The sequence below is a fragment of the Cyrtonyx montezumae genome, unplaced genomic scaffold (genome assembly GCF_038088225.1).
Source record: "Cyrtonyx montezumae isolate F1298 unplaced genomic scaffold, pur_monq_1.0 scaffold_36, whole genome shotgun sequence".
Lineage (NCBI taxonomy): Eukaryota > Metazoa > Chordata > Aves > Galliformes > Odontophoridae > Cyrtonyx > Cyrtonyx montezumae.
The window spans coordinates 1,856,042-1,870,661 of record NW_027072041.1 but is presented as its reverse complement, the minus strand read 5'-3'; the positions used below and the strand labels follow the sequence as shown (position 1 = coordinate 1,870,661).

Genomic DNA, 14,620 nt, shown 5'->3' with positions numbered 1-14,620 from the left:
AACAAAACCTATGCAATTTCAGGCAGTGAACATATCTAAATTTTGCATAGATCATGCCTTAGATTCATATGCTTTTCTTGACAAACTCAATTCTAATAAAAGTTACCTGAAGAATGGAGCTCTAATTTATTTTAGCCTGCTTCGTGTCCAGTGGTTTCGTCTTACTGTAAACCTAACTTCATATATCATAAATGGTTCTCTGTTTTGAACTTGTTTTCTAATGTTTGTCTCCATTCTGTTTAGTGGATCAGAATACATGAGATAGTTGGGGACAACTCTCCATCTCACTCTCCTCAGCAGTAAATTCCTTTCATTTTGTATGACATGATACATTCACTTTCAAATCCCATCATTTTCAATGGTAAAAATAAAGGAGCTATGGAAAATATTTAGCTAGGTTTAATTTCACTCCTACGTTGAATTTTTAGAGCACAATGAAAGAATATGAAACACAAAAAAAGGAAAAAAGAAGACTCAATCTCACCATCACTCCATGAACCAGCCAGATTTTGTTATGTGATTTGTGATCATCATCACACGTGAGAGCTTTAATCCACAACTATGAAATAACTGTGTTATTCTACCACATTGACAAAATTCCACTTATATCACATTTTCCTCAGGACTGAAAATGAATAGTATATATTTAAAACAAAAACATCACACAACAAAAAAATCCTATGAGTTAAAGTACCAGCTGCTTTTGTTTAATCCCAACTGTTTCAGTACGGATGCAGCATAGTGAGGACATGATGTCATCTGAATATACCCCTGATGATCTTAAAAATATGTAGAGGTCTAGTCTCTCTTCACTGAGGGTGCTTAATTCCCATAAGTTGGAAAAAAAAGAAAGTGGACTAAATAAACACGAAGCATAGAGAGGTGTATACATTCCTCTAAAGAGACAAGTATTTTCTTCCTATTTACTTGTTCTTGCTAAAAAGTAGCAGCTAGTTTTAAAAACAGAAGAGAAGAAAAAGTATTCTTTATGTTTCCTGTTTTCTTTTACATGACCCTATGGGGATGGAAATCATTCTTTTATTACAGTCCTTCCATTCTCTCTCTCTCCATTCATTCATCCAACTGTCCATCCATCCTTTTCCCTCCTTCCTTGTTCTGTGGTTTGATGTGCATGCATGAAGACAATTGTACTGTATATTATTTACTATATATTTAATATAAACTTTTCTTGATTTAAAAGCTGCAAGGAGAAAAACAAAATGTAATGAACTGCAGCTTATAAACACATGTTCATAGGTACACTGAAAGAATAATGACATTTATTATCTTGCCAGTCACTTAAGAGGATGGCAAATATATACTATTCTGAACACCCAGCAACAATGAAAATTCTGAAGTGATGAAACTCTCTCAATGTCATGGGAACACGATTGTCACTTGTCATTACTATGCATCTCTCTATTTCTTCATGTATCCTAAACTACCTATTCGTTCATAATTCAACACACTTAATAATGTAGAAAATCAATTAATATTTACTGACCTATCTCTGCTTCTCCGTGATGGGAACGCAGCATTACAGCCAGCCACCGTGCAGACATGCATCTCTTTTAAATGAACGTTTCTGTAGTGAAGCTTCACACTGTAGGAGCTCTTGAAACTCTTCTTGCACACATAGCAGATCTTGGGGTCTGGGCTTGAGCACATTTCACCTTCTGGGGAGAACTTCTGCGGGCTGTTATAGTTGAATGTGGAAGCAAAACTTTCATGAAGGGCAGCCATACTGGCACTTCCTCCATTGTACAGTCCATATTGGCTCATGTAGAACATATCATATGTAGGGTCTGTATACTCTTCCTTCACCTTAATGACATCTTGGTTAGAAGAGTCATTGTGGTTTTCATCTGGTCTGTCACTGTGCATCATAGATTTTTCAACAGGTTCATGGAGGCGATCATCACCTTCCATGGATTCTTCACACAGTTTGGGCTCTGATGACTCAGACTCATTTTCATAGTCTCTCTCATGCTCCTGGTCTTCTGATGTCATACTGTCCGCCCTTCTTATATCTGGTCTGGAAATGCATCTGCTTCTGTCAGTTTTGGAAAAGTCTTTCACAGACAAGCCTGGGCTCATTTCTTCCTGAGAATGGCAGTGATTGTCATGACCAATGTCATTTACCATTGTGCTGCTGTCATTCACCTCTTCATCTTCATCATCAAATTCATCGGCAGTATCAATAACTTCCTTTTCTATTTTAACTGGCATGCTTGACTTCCTTGGCTTCTTCTTAGGGGCAAGGTCAGCATTAGGCTCTGAGGTGGGCATCAGTACTGACGGTACTGATGACTCTGAAGGAGGAGGGGGGTGCTGCTCCATGCCACTTGCTGCTGGTATTATTGGACTGGTAGGGAGGGAGGTCGGAGGACTCACCATTTCTCCAGTAGTAAGTAAATTTCTGTAAAAAGGAGGAACAGGTTGAACAGTCTTTAAAGCTGGAAACACCAGCTGACTGGGAAGAGGATTCTGTAGTACAGGATCTAGAGGAGGAGTGGTAAATCCCATCGGTGGACGCCCAGGGCTTGTTAAAGTTAGGTTGGATTTTGTACTTGCTATGACTGGGGTAGCAGCACCTGATGTAGCACGAATTAGATCTTTGTCTCGGTTATTTCTTAGCATTGGCATGTGAAGGCGGGGGTTGGGGTTAGCACTGTGACGATTGCGGCTTCTGAGAGAGCTGAAGACCATGTTGCAGCCCTCAATAGTGCAACGGTGCTTGATTTTCAGATGAACAGCGTTGTAGTGGATTTTAAGCGTACCTTTGTCATAGAAAGTCTTGCCACATGCATTACAGAACACTCTTCCTTTTCTAGAGGCAGACCCCATTCTCCTCATCCTGTGAATGCGGAATGAACTTTTAGTGTGTTCTGTTTTCGATAAATCATTGACAGGTGTAGGTGTCTGAACAGGAGAGACACATGGTGGCTCAGTTTTGGGTTCAACATTTGTGATGCTGGTCAAAGCATTCCTGCTGGATGCCTGCTCATTCTTGAAAGGTGTAGGCGAAACTTCAGATTCACTGCTCTCATTATATTCATTTTGAGCTGTAAGGCTTGGTTCACGGAGCCTCATTGCTGGCTGTTCCAGCAGGAGGCCATTCGGAGGCAGCCCCAGCAGTGGAGCAGAGACAGGATTTATGTACTGGAATGGTAGCAGGAATGCAAGGCTATTTGGGATGTTTTCAAAATGATGAATGCTGGAAGGGTTGCTATTCTCCAGGTGAGCAAGGAGACTTGGGCTCCTGGTGCGATTATTGCTTTCAATAAAAGTCCTTATATCTGAATCTGTCTTTGAAGATGGCACAGCCACAGCCTGCCCTTCTTTTTCTTGAATTGCCATCAGCTCCACAATGGATTTGGTTTCTCCAAATCTCAGAAACTGCTGAAGGGTAATGATCTCTTCTTCCCTGGACATTATGGCCCAGCGGTCCAGCACCTTGCCTGCAGCATCCTAGAGGCCATATCAAAGAAACAACAAAGACAAACACAAAGAAAAAACTTATTGATTCTGCATAATTATTGAATTCAATAGAAGGTGCTCTGCTGCCTGCACATGAAATGCTAAGCTCAAAAAACAACATGCAATCAGTGTTAACAGAACTCAATCAAAAAAGCAAACTTTTTCAGCCACGCAAATACCATAATTACAGTCACAGTTAGAGGAAAAAGCTGTGTTTAATAATGTCAGAGCAAACAAAAGGTAGAACACTAGGGCTCTGTGATCTGAAATGCTTTTCATACTGCTATTTTAACAGCAGTGATCTATATACTATGCAAATGTTTAGTATACATTTGTTGCTGTGCACTCCATTGTAAAACATGGAAACCTGTTCCTTAATTGATGTTAAACAGTGTCATTATAAGGAGCTAAATGAATGAAACTGATAGATTTGTTCTTCAAAATATAAGTAAACACAGAGCTTAAATTGCTCATGGACCATCCCACGAGAAATTCTTACACAAGGCAAATAGTCTTAAAAATAGCACATAATTCTGCTATCTTCCTCCTTTTTAAAATTTTTTGTTTTCATGACAGCAATACTGAAAAACGCATTCATTATAAACTTACATCAAAAGGTAGAAATAGAGAAATTGTTTTAAACATAAATTTCAAATGATTGTAGACTTGCAATCTTGGTATGGCTTAGACTTAAGGGATGACATTTTTTGCTATAAATGGCAGTTAAAAATATGTAAAAAGTAAGCATCTGATGGACGTAGATAGCATAAATGTGTAAAAATGTTGTCTCTTAACACTGCCTTCTGATACCAAGGGAAAAATCCAGAGAGAATACACATCAGTAATCACTAGACTATCTGTTGTTAAATATACATTAAAAAGCATTTCACACTTTCATTTTTGCTAGTAAGCATGAGATTTGCCTGAAGGTAGGACTTAGAAATTCTGCAATGTAATGTCAGGCAATCCATTCCAGCATGTATTGATAAAAAGATATTAAAATACTTATATAATGAATACATCATTTTATTGGCACCTTTCCTTTTGGGCAAATGCTGGACATAACATCAGCATGGTAACTATAACCAACAAGCACTGTTGCATGCCATCAAATCAGAACTATTCCAGCGCTTCCTCATGCATTAAACAGTTTGAAATCCTTGCAAAGATACCCCTCTGTACTGCGTCTGATCTTTTTAAATCTTGACTCTCAGCTTCAGAACCCATTCAAACATTCTAGTCTATATGTTACTGCAAAAACTACCAGTTCTTAATTGATTACAAAACCAGAAAAAACCTTACAGTTTTTTGCAATCTTTATTTATTTATTTGTTTATTTTCAGTTTTCAGAATATTGATTCTTTCCTCCCTTCCCCAGAAGCTTCCTTCTAGAGCGCTGCAAAATGCCATTGGCCCCAAATGTAGTTGTTTGATTAAATCTATTTATTATTTCAACTCTGATGTTTGTCACCTTTCTAAATGCACAGTTAATGGTGAAGTTTGATGCTATGTATGCTGCAGAACCTTGCATACCAATGCAGAATGTTTTGAAAGGTTCCACGCACAATAGCTCACAACAAAACATTACAAGACTATGAAACTTTCAACAGTAATTAATTACAGAATATCCTTAGAAGAATTTTCACTTCACTGATGGAGAGTTAGAGCACCAGAACCTATCTCTAAGCAGAATTTATCCAGCATGCATTAACATAGGGATGAAAGAAATGCCATCATGCAGACGCTGGTCCTGGCCTGAAGTATTAGTCAGGAAGCGTTCACACCTTTAAATACCTTTGAGCACTGTGGTCATTCATAATTGTTATGCTCCCACTGTTCTACCAGTTAGATGAAGGAGCATTTTAAGAGGCAGTCCGTGCTATCTAGTAAAAATCATCCAAATACAAAACCAACAATAAAAATACCCCACAAACATTCAACAACAAAAGAAACAACACAAAGAACAGGTTTACTTTTGCAAGCTTTAAGATTGTATCTGCCCAACTCCCCCCAGCTTGCTTTGAGTACTCTTCCCATGAATGCCCCCTAAAGTTCCCTGCATCTACTTCTCCTGACACTTGCAAATGGCCATCCTGATTCTGCTTTTGAGCATTTCTTATGTGAATCTCAAAAGACAGTCACCTGTGACACAATTTATGCATACACATTTCCAATCCGAAGCCACAAGAATTCATTGCTTCTAACTGTAACTTGAAGATGGAAATAACATTGTCTAATTTACACTGCTTGCATGTATTGAATTAGAATCCCTGACTGCAGCCAGCTGCAGGCTGCTTTGTAATGTACTACTGGTAGTAATTTGTTTTGTTTTTGCTTTAATTTGTAAATCACTCACAGGCTTATGTAGCAGATGGATGTTTTATAAAAACAGATATTTAAGTAAATAAAAATTAGATACAGCCCGTATGAGAATAACTCATGGGAATAGTAGGTATGGGTCCTGTAACAGACTGCCACACATCAGCGAATGGTTACGTCATGCAGACTCCCATCTGATGGCTGCAGATCCAGCTGTTTCTGTGTGCAAAACAGGGAGACAATGCCTAAAAGACGGGGATCCCTACATGCTTTTCCACAGCTGAAGTCAGAGATGCTGGCAGTTCACAACATGGCCTACTTTTCCATGAGAAGATACCCTCTTACTTCTGTCACTCAGTCAGTGACAGAAGGTTTGGGGTTTGCAGTGAAGGACAGACTTTCAGCTGCTGCTGTTTGCCACTGATAAAAAAAATTTGGCAGTCAAGAATGTGACTGTTCAGGGTGTTATCTTTGCCATCACAGGAAAAGCAGGGTATCAGAAAGCTGTCCTTAAACATTTTCTGCCTACTTGTACTAGTTGCAGCAAGCTATACCTGGTTAATTTGAAGCAGTAATTTTTATTTCACTAGCAAAAGTAAAAAAGATACTGCAAAGATGCCCATACTACATAGAAAACATCCGACCTGTGGATACTTTATAGCATATGCTTCAATATTTACATAGTGATGACTTTCCATAAATCATTTTAAGTATGTACTATGCAAACCTAGATAAAGAATGAATAGGAATGTCATTTTTTGATAAAACTTAAAATTAACAAAAATCTAACCATTATCCACATTGAATTAAGCTATAACTAGCTAGGGATCTCTCTGTATATGGTAGTACTTGATTAGGAGTTCAAGTCCTTTCTTACATATAATCGATTTCTTGTTTCTTACAATCTCTCATGCTAAATATTTTCCCCAAAGCCATTAAATCATATCCACATTTAAATATTCCACGACAAAAGGTTCCAATTTATATTACTTTTTTCAGCTCACAACTGATTAAGCCAAGCCTCCTGTGACAATGTGTACAGTGAAGTCAGTGAACAGAGAGATACCACTGCGAGCTTACAGCTTTACACCAGGCAGTAGACAAGTAAGCCTGATTTCTTCCTTCTTCATCCATACAGCCTTGTTTTTTGAAATTGTATTTTACATGCCTGGGTAGCTCTTTCTCAGTTTCAGAGACAGAAAAAATTTTAATCCCTAAATCATATAAAATCTAATCTTCAAGGATGCAAAACATAACCTTGGATGTTTTTCTGAATCTAAACACACACTTGATTCTTCCCCTTCTAATACATATGTTTATTATTTTTATAGATTACAAATAATGTACACACAAACCACATTAAATCTAGACAGCAAAGGCAGAGTTAAATATCCTGAAGCTGCCTTCTCATTTTTTCCTGAACATGTTACAAAGAGATATGGTAGGGTACATCTTGTCTTAAACTTCTAGGTCAGACAGAACAAGTGATGGGCCTCAAGATGATTATCTGGGATGATACAAACATGCTAAAGCAAAAGATGGGCACAAAAATCACTCTAATTTGTAAGAGCTTAATTGAGGAGGATTGTGTAGAAGAGTCTTCATTTCCTGAGGGCCTTTAAGCTTTTCAGATTTTAAGCTTCTAATTCATCTTGAAAACCTCACCATTTAAAAACTGCTTATTTAGAAACTAAAGACGGTCTATGCAAACATACACCATAAACATACATTGCAGGCCTTGAATTTTTGTTATGAAATCAGTTGTTTTAAACTCTCACTTCATGTGAGAAACTGTATCAACTCCTGCATGCTTGCACTGCATTTAACTAAACTTATACATATATGCTCACATGGGCACGCACATATATATGTACATATATATATACACATCACAGACTTTTTGCACTTCTGTTTTTATCTTGCTAATCAACTTTTTGGCTCAGGTGAAGTGTATATACACTGCTGGCTGAATTTATAGCGAGAATTAGAGAAGAGTTGAGATTAATTGGAAGGTTAAAAAACTCCAAAATAGCTTCCTAAACAAGGCTTCTGTGCTCAAAGTTGTACAGAAAAACACACTGCCAGCTTTTTATTTTAGGAAGTTTGCATATGCACCATAAACTGTTATTTTTGATGCATATCAATTAAGTATCCACTTTGCAAAACATTACTTAGATATGTATTTGATTAATTAAATAAGCAAGCTTGGTGTTCACAGTATCACATTCTTCTGTGAGCCCTTAAAGAGCTACGTATTTTCTAGCTGATCTGTAAGGAACATTTTGAATGCAGCTGTAACAATTGAAAAGCAGACTGAAAGACATTCATTTGGTCATACTATAATTGCACAGGATGGTTTTAATTAGGGTGTAGACAGAAGAAAAAAATCAACATTTGTTTCTAATAAAGAAAAGCCTACATAATTTCCATGATTTAGGGTTTGTTGTTTTTGTTTGGCTGAATTTCCCAGGAGCATCCCTTTGCTTCCCAATTAAATTTCAAGCTGTTACGCTATGGGTAGTCCTACTGCTCCTGGGGCAAAGGCAACCAGAAGTGTGTAGCAGCACACCAGCTCATGTTCGTAGGGACGGGAGCGGAAACGTGCAACCACACTGGCTTGTTCTGGCCAACACTCTGACTTCAATACGGCAGAAGTAATCCCTGTATCTAGATCTCCATATGACCATTCGTATACTCATTTTCCTGATACATGTTTTTTCCACACTGAATCTAGCCCACCTTTGCTCCTGTAAACACACACACAAAAAAAGTGTGCATACTTGCTTGCTGTGATTATACATGTGCAATTGATATAAAATTTAACACACCCAGCCTGCAATGAGCCATTGTTAAAATTTTTTCCCCTCATCTGTCACTACTCGTCCACCTCCCACCAGCCCCTCAGCTTCAACTGAAACCATATGAACAAACTCATGTTTAAGTGTCAGCAGTCCGCTCCTTGAGTTATACCACTGCAGCAGGAATCAACACAGTGCAGCTCTAGCGAGTTCTCAGTCAATAATGGAAATCTTTATCTTTTGGCTTCACTGCAGCCTCCACTGTGCTAGAAAAATCAAAAGAGATAGATATTCTTCCCTTCAGACAGCCCCTTCCCTCACCTACTGGAGTTGTTTGGTTTTTTTTCCAAAGATACAGGACATGCATGAGAATGGCAGCTGTTGCGGAGGGCGAAAGGAGTCTGTCTTTTCCTGAAGTATCAAGTAAAAATGACACCAGCATTGTGTGTACAAGTGAAAACTAACACGAAGGAGATACTATTTACTCATAATTACATGTATGCTTGTACTTACCTTTGCTGCCAGGTAGTGCTTATACTCTGGATTTTGTGCTTCATGTCTCCTTATGCATGCAGCACCAAAAACTTTTGCATTTTGACCAAAATGACCTCAAAGACCTTTACAAATTCTTACTAATTGATATTGTAGACACTAGGTTGAAATCTGGCTGCACTTTAAATCCAGAGTAATTGTACTTCAAATCCAGAATAATTCCACTGACCATACTGGAAAGTAGTTTTGAATTAACTTAGCCCTGAAACACTATGTGGAGCCAAGTCTGTTTGAACAGGGGCATACCACCATGGTGGAGCACAGCGGCTGTGTAACGATGCACAGGAGCACTGCTCAACAGTTTCAGAGTGAAAGTGAGGAACACCATGTCCTGCTGAAACTGCAGATGGAACGTAAGGAGGTGGAATGCAATAACCGCAGCTGAAACCTAGCCAGGACACCGCCATTAACCACCCACGCTCTTGCTAAATGGCCTACAGGGTCTTTACTGACCAAAAGTATGCAGGTCCTCTGTTTTATATCTCATCCTGAAGACACATGCCAGGAGCACAGATCCCTGCACAAGCAACCTGCTAGAGCTCTGGTTCTGGACTGGTTTACAGGGAGTAGTACCAAAAGACTGGATCCCCAACACACCACACCCTTCAGGGACCTATTTTTCTTATTTCTCACTATCTTTCATTTTTTAGGCTCACCCAACCAAAAAAAACCCAAAACAACAACAACAAAAAAAACCAAACCCAAAAACATACTATGTGAAATACCAACTAGCAAGTACCCATGCAAACTGGGGGTCAGGAAAAAAGCCTCTTACATTTTTCACAAAAGGAAATATTCTTTTGAACTCTTTCCTGCTCTTCCTAAAAGTATATTCACCTCTTTAGCTCCTGTAAAACCACTAGGATGCAAGGGCATTCGTTTTAAATGCTTCTGATTTTTAAAACATATTGTTTGACTTTTGATAAAATATTCACTTTGTTAAGGAATGCTCTTGATTATGGACCAGATAAGAATGCATAATTCACAAGACTATCACTTTTTTTTCTGGATAAAAATGTGTACAGCATTTTTATTTTTAAAACTATGATAGATCACTGTGGGGTTACAACATATTTAATTACAGCAGTTTCAGCTTCATTTAATCATGGAAACTGCATCAAGCATCTTTACAGCTGGGTACCTGACAGGTTTTTTTCACAGAAAACCTATGTCTGCACTCAAAGAACAGTCTAAGCCCTGTCAGAACTCAATTCTTGTCTTGCATTTGAAATTTTACAGTGTGGTAACTCCTATTATGTCAGTGAAATTTGATTTACAGCTGTCCTGTTGGTGGGAAGGAATAAGAAATATAAACCTCACCAATTAAATGGTAAGTTCTGTCACTTTTTGATAGCAGTGGAGCTTCTGTTAGCATAGAGCCACATTCCTTTGATAATGTTAAGAAGATCCAAAGTCACCTTTCAGCACTAGTCACTACATCATTATCTTGCATTTATTTTGAAATACCAATGCCAATTCCCAAGAATTTTGCCCCTTACCTATGATAAATATCACAAATTTTCAAAGGCAAGTATTCACATCCACTACCATCAACTACGATTTGGTTTCTCATAAAATTTCTACAAACCTCACCTAATGAAATTAATGTAAAGTGACCAGGATCTGTACATCTGTATAAGAAAACATTTGTTAATGTATGCCAAAGGTAAGGCAGATTTTCTCACTTTTGTGATAGAATATCAAGATTTTATAGAATCAAGCATTCAAATTCCTGAAACAGCTTTGAAATTTAGAATCCTGAACCCCCAAATCTAGAGACTTTTTTTTTTTTAATCATTTCAATATCTCTGAAGCAGCTTTCCTACCAGCTTGTGGTGAGGGTGTTTCCCCTTAGAGAGACATGGCTTCTAGAGGCAATCTAATCACCAAGTGCATTGTGCGTGAAGTAAAAAATTATAGACTATGAGGTGTTGTGGGGACTCTTTGGAGTAGGGATGCACAGGGACAAAAAAGGATCAAAACACTGAAACAATTCCAGGTGTAATTTTTGCAAGTAGATGGACAAGAAATAACCACCTTGTTACACAACTATAGCAATGACTGATTTACATTTGCAGCTTCTTGAATTTTTTGCATATAAAGTTGCACATTTTGGTAAGCTATATAAGAAAACTTGCCTTGATAATATCAGCCCATTAAATCACTTTTAGTTTTACTGTTTGCATAAATTCATAAATTTAAAAGAAGTAACGTTACGTTTTCTGTGCTCCAGCAGTATTTCAGTGAATTTAGCTGGCTACTTAAACCTCTCTTTTATACCTCAGTTTCACCAGACTGACAGAATCATATACATTTTATGGGAAAAAAAGAACCACTCACAAAGAGCAACAATGAATTATTTTACTTGCTATGTACATAGTCTCAAGAGACATCCAGGTTTTCTTTAGCCAAGACCTTCTCCAATTATTGCAATGTGATAATATAAAGAATTCATCATGTCCTACATCCCTGCAGCTGTTCCATGCAATATGCACTGTACCAAAAGCAGAGAAAGGTATCTTTTAGTCAAGTCAAATAAGATTATCTGACGGAACTTTTCACACTTTAAATCCCACCTCACTAAAGCCATAACCCTAACTGGAAAACTCAGGCAACAAAATGTTAGTCTTACTGGGCACGGAAGTAAAACTTCTAAAGAAATCAGTAAGTGATTTGCCTAACCAGTGTCATTGCAATGAATCAAGAAGTTCTCCAGTGTTTTATCACTGGAGTAAAATTGCCAATGATTGGATTTAATTACAAGCTTGGTTTTCTGATTGAACACTAAGTTGTGTCTCAATAAAGGGATTCAGCTGTACTATATGCTGGGTATTTGAATGGCAGCAGAAGCAGGAGATTGATTTCCACCTTTAGTATTCATTAGGGGACTATGCATTATTACTTGCAATATATATGACATGATCTTAATTAGGCCTTTTTTTTTTTCATTGTTTACCTAAAAAATTTACACCAAGAAAAACACGTGTAACATAGGTGGCTATCTGATGCAGAAGGAAGGCAACAGGGTGTACGAGTGATACCAAAAAAGGCAGAGGTCTCTGAAATATATAAAATGCTGTGGTACATGAAGTGGACTATCCGACTGCACGTCTTACATGCACCGAAATGCAAAAGAAAGTGGGGGAATTATATTACAGTGTACAAAGTAATAATAACTGTGCCTGCATGTCTTAATACCCTCTTGTCCCAGCAGTCCTGACTTTCTAGGCAGCCCACTTCTCCACATTAACAGTAGTCATTTGGAGAGCAGCAAACGTGCCATTAGAAGCACTTTTACAAGTGTATATTCATCCACCAATTAGCTTAATGTGGCCGCTTTCTGCATATTTTCTATCCAGGCTTGCACAAATCTTATTAATATTTCCCCCTAGCGCTTTGACAGATTACCTTGTCATTATGCATCCTGGAGCCTTTTAAACAATATGGGTAAACTACTGTTTGCGAGGTTAATGACAATTATCCCCTAATTACTGCATAAGTCACTCAGTCCACTTTATCTCATAGGCAGGGTTCTGCTCTGTGTATCTGCCATTGTGTCACTGTAAATGAATCTTGTATAGCTATGTTTATCTGTCGTTGCCTTGTAAATTACATTGACAGAAGAATGAACAAATTACTGTGTGTCATCACTTAAAATACAGCTTCTGATAAAAAAAAATGTCCCACAAGCACAGCACTTGAATTTTAGCCTGATCGCAATTAGTATACACATGTTTAATGTTTTCAGTGATATATTTAGAAGTGGATGGGGCACACTTTGGTGGTAGAAGGCTCTGAAGTGGTGAACCTAAGGGCAGTAAAACAGAGAAATACAGAAAGCTATACTAGTAATGCCATGCTCACCTCCTGAGAACAGTTCTGCTAATTTAACAGTTGATAGATGAGGCAGTGGTATTTTCCAAACAATCTTGCATTCACTCTGTGCCGAATTCCACAATTTCCATTGTTTCTGACCACATCCACAAAGGGCTTTTTTTTTTTTTTTTTTTAAGCAGAAAAATGCAAACTGAACTTGGAACAGCAGCAGCAACCATAAAACTAGAATTGATACAACTCAGAACAGTATCAAAGAGGATTAATAATTTGGATTGTTTCTGCCTGGGCCAATTGTAGTGACTCCAAGAGGACTGCTTGGAGCGGAAGCCAGGGCAGAATCTGGCAGACAGCACCTACATCAATGTATTGATTTTAAAAATAAAATAAAATAAGTTAGCACATCATCTAATCTTTTCTGCAGTGTCTGTGCATTGGGTCACCTCCTTGGTGTAATTGGAGTTCAACAGAGAGAGAGTTTAAAAAGTTCAAAGTTCAATTCACCCTCCATGAATTGAGGTATTTCCACCTTAGGAGAGGAAGGCAGAATTAGCAAGTACCACCTTCCTGACATCTTCCATTTTCAAGTAGGAGCTAACAGTACTTCACTGACAGGACAATACCAAAAACAGGTTTGTTCTGCTTTGAGAAAGAAAATTGGCTTGTTGTTGACCTTGATTACTTTCACCAAAGATGTCTCAATGACTTTAACACAAAGCACAGATATAACCAGAGTTCAGAAGCAAAATACATCTAGATCTGAGTGTAGCATATAAGAATGTAAATTATACAGTAAAAAAGATCTGTTTTTTACTTACTGCTTCTTCCTACATGGGTCTTGGCAAAATAATAGCTTAGCAGCCCTAGGAACCACAGTCCTATGCAAACAGTCTAACCGAGACAGTGCAGTTCCAGAGCAGGCCTTTTATTCTAGTTTTGCAAAGTCCTTTTGTTCTAGTTTTTGGATTGCTAGAAATCACATCTACTGCTGAGATTCAATAATGAGTGGCTTGGGCTTCAGATTTCTTGTCTTGAAGCTTGGTGCAGTCACAGCAAATGAACTTCCTCTCACCAATAACTTGAGCAGAAACTGAACCATCTCCCTGAGGTCAGACATTTAACTCCTAGAACAAGGGTATTTCTCTGCTTTCCAGACAAACAGATGATCTGTGAAGTGAGATGCTCTTTTTGTTACCCAGAGAAAACTGTCTGCCATGCAGCTTGCAGAAAAACAGTATGTAATAGTGGGTATGTCATCCCTGCATCCTGCAATAAAGTTTATATTGTAATGCATTTTAACAGCCTTGAGGATGTGCTTTATATATGCATATATTCAAAAATGATATATGCATTAATATAATGTAGTTATGCATTCACATATTTAATATGTATTTGATTATGTCTTATATTTAACATACCTTGCAAGTTAGCAAATCTTGTCATTTTATAAACATCCTAAAATATGTTCAACACCAGCTTTTGATTAAATGCCAGGAGGAGAAGATGCAAACTGGAACAGAATTATGATTCCCAAACGGAAACAATATGAGCCTGCTTAAGCTGCTGTGCAAGAAAAAGAAATTCAGTATTCTCCAACTTGCAATTATTTTATGAAATTCAGTAGGTTACTCCAACAC

At 37.8% G+C, this 14,620-nt stretch overlaps 1 protein-coding gene across 6 annotated transcripts in view; it reads right to left on the bottom strand.

Moving 5' to 3' along the window:
• The window catches only part of BNC2 (basonuclin zinc finger protein 2), a 334,359-nt gene that overhangs the window by 21,704 nt on the left and 298,035 nt on the right, over positions 1-14,620 (bottom strand). For all 6 annotated transcript variants that reach the window (XM_065745616.1, XM_065745619.1, XM_065745615.1 and 3 more), the window contains one exon: positions 1,505-3,471. In XM_065745616.1, the coding sequence (XP_065601688.1) occupies positions 1,505-3,471 (1,967 nt within the window). The remainder of the gene's footprint in view (positions 1-1,504; positions 3,472-14,620) is intronic.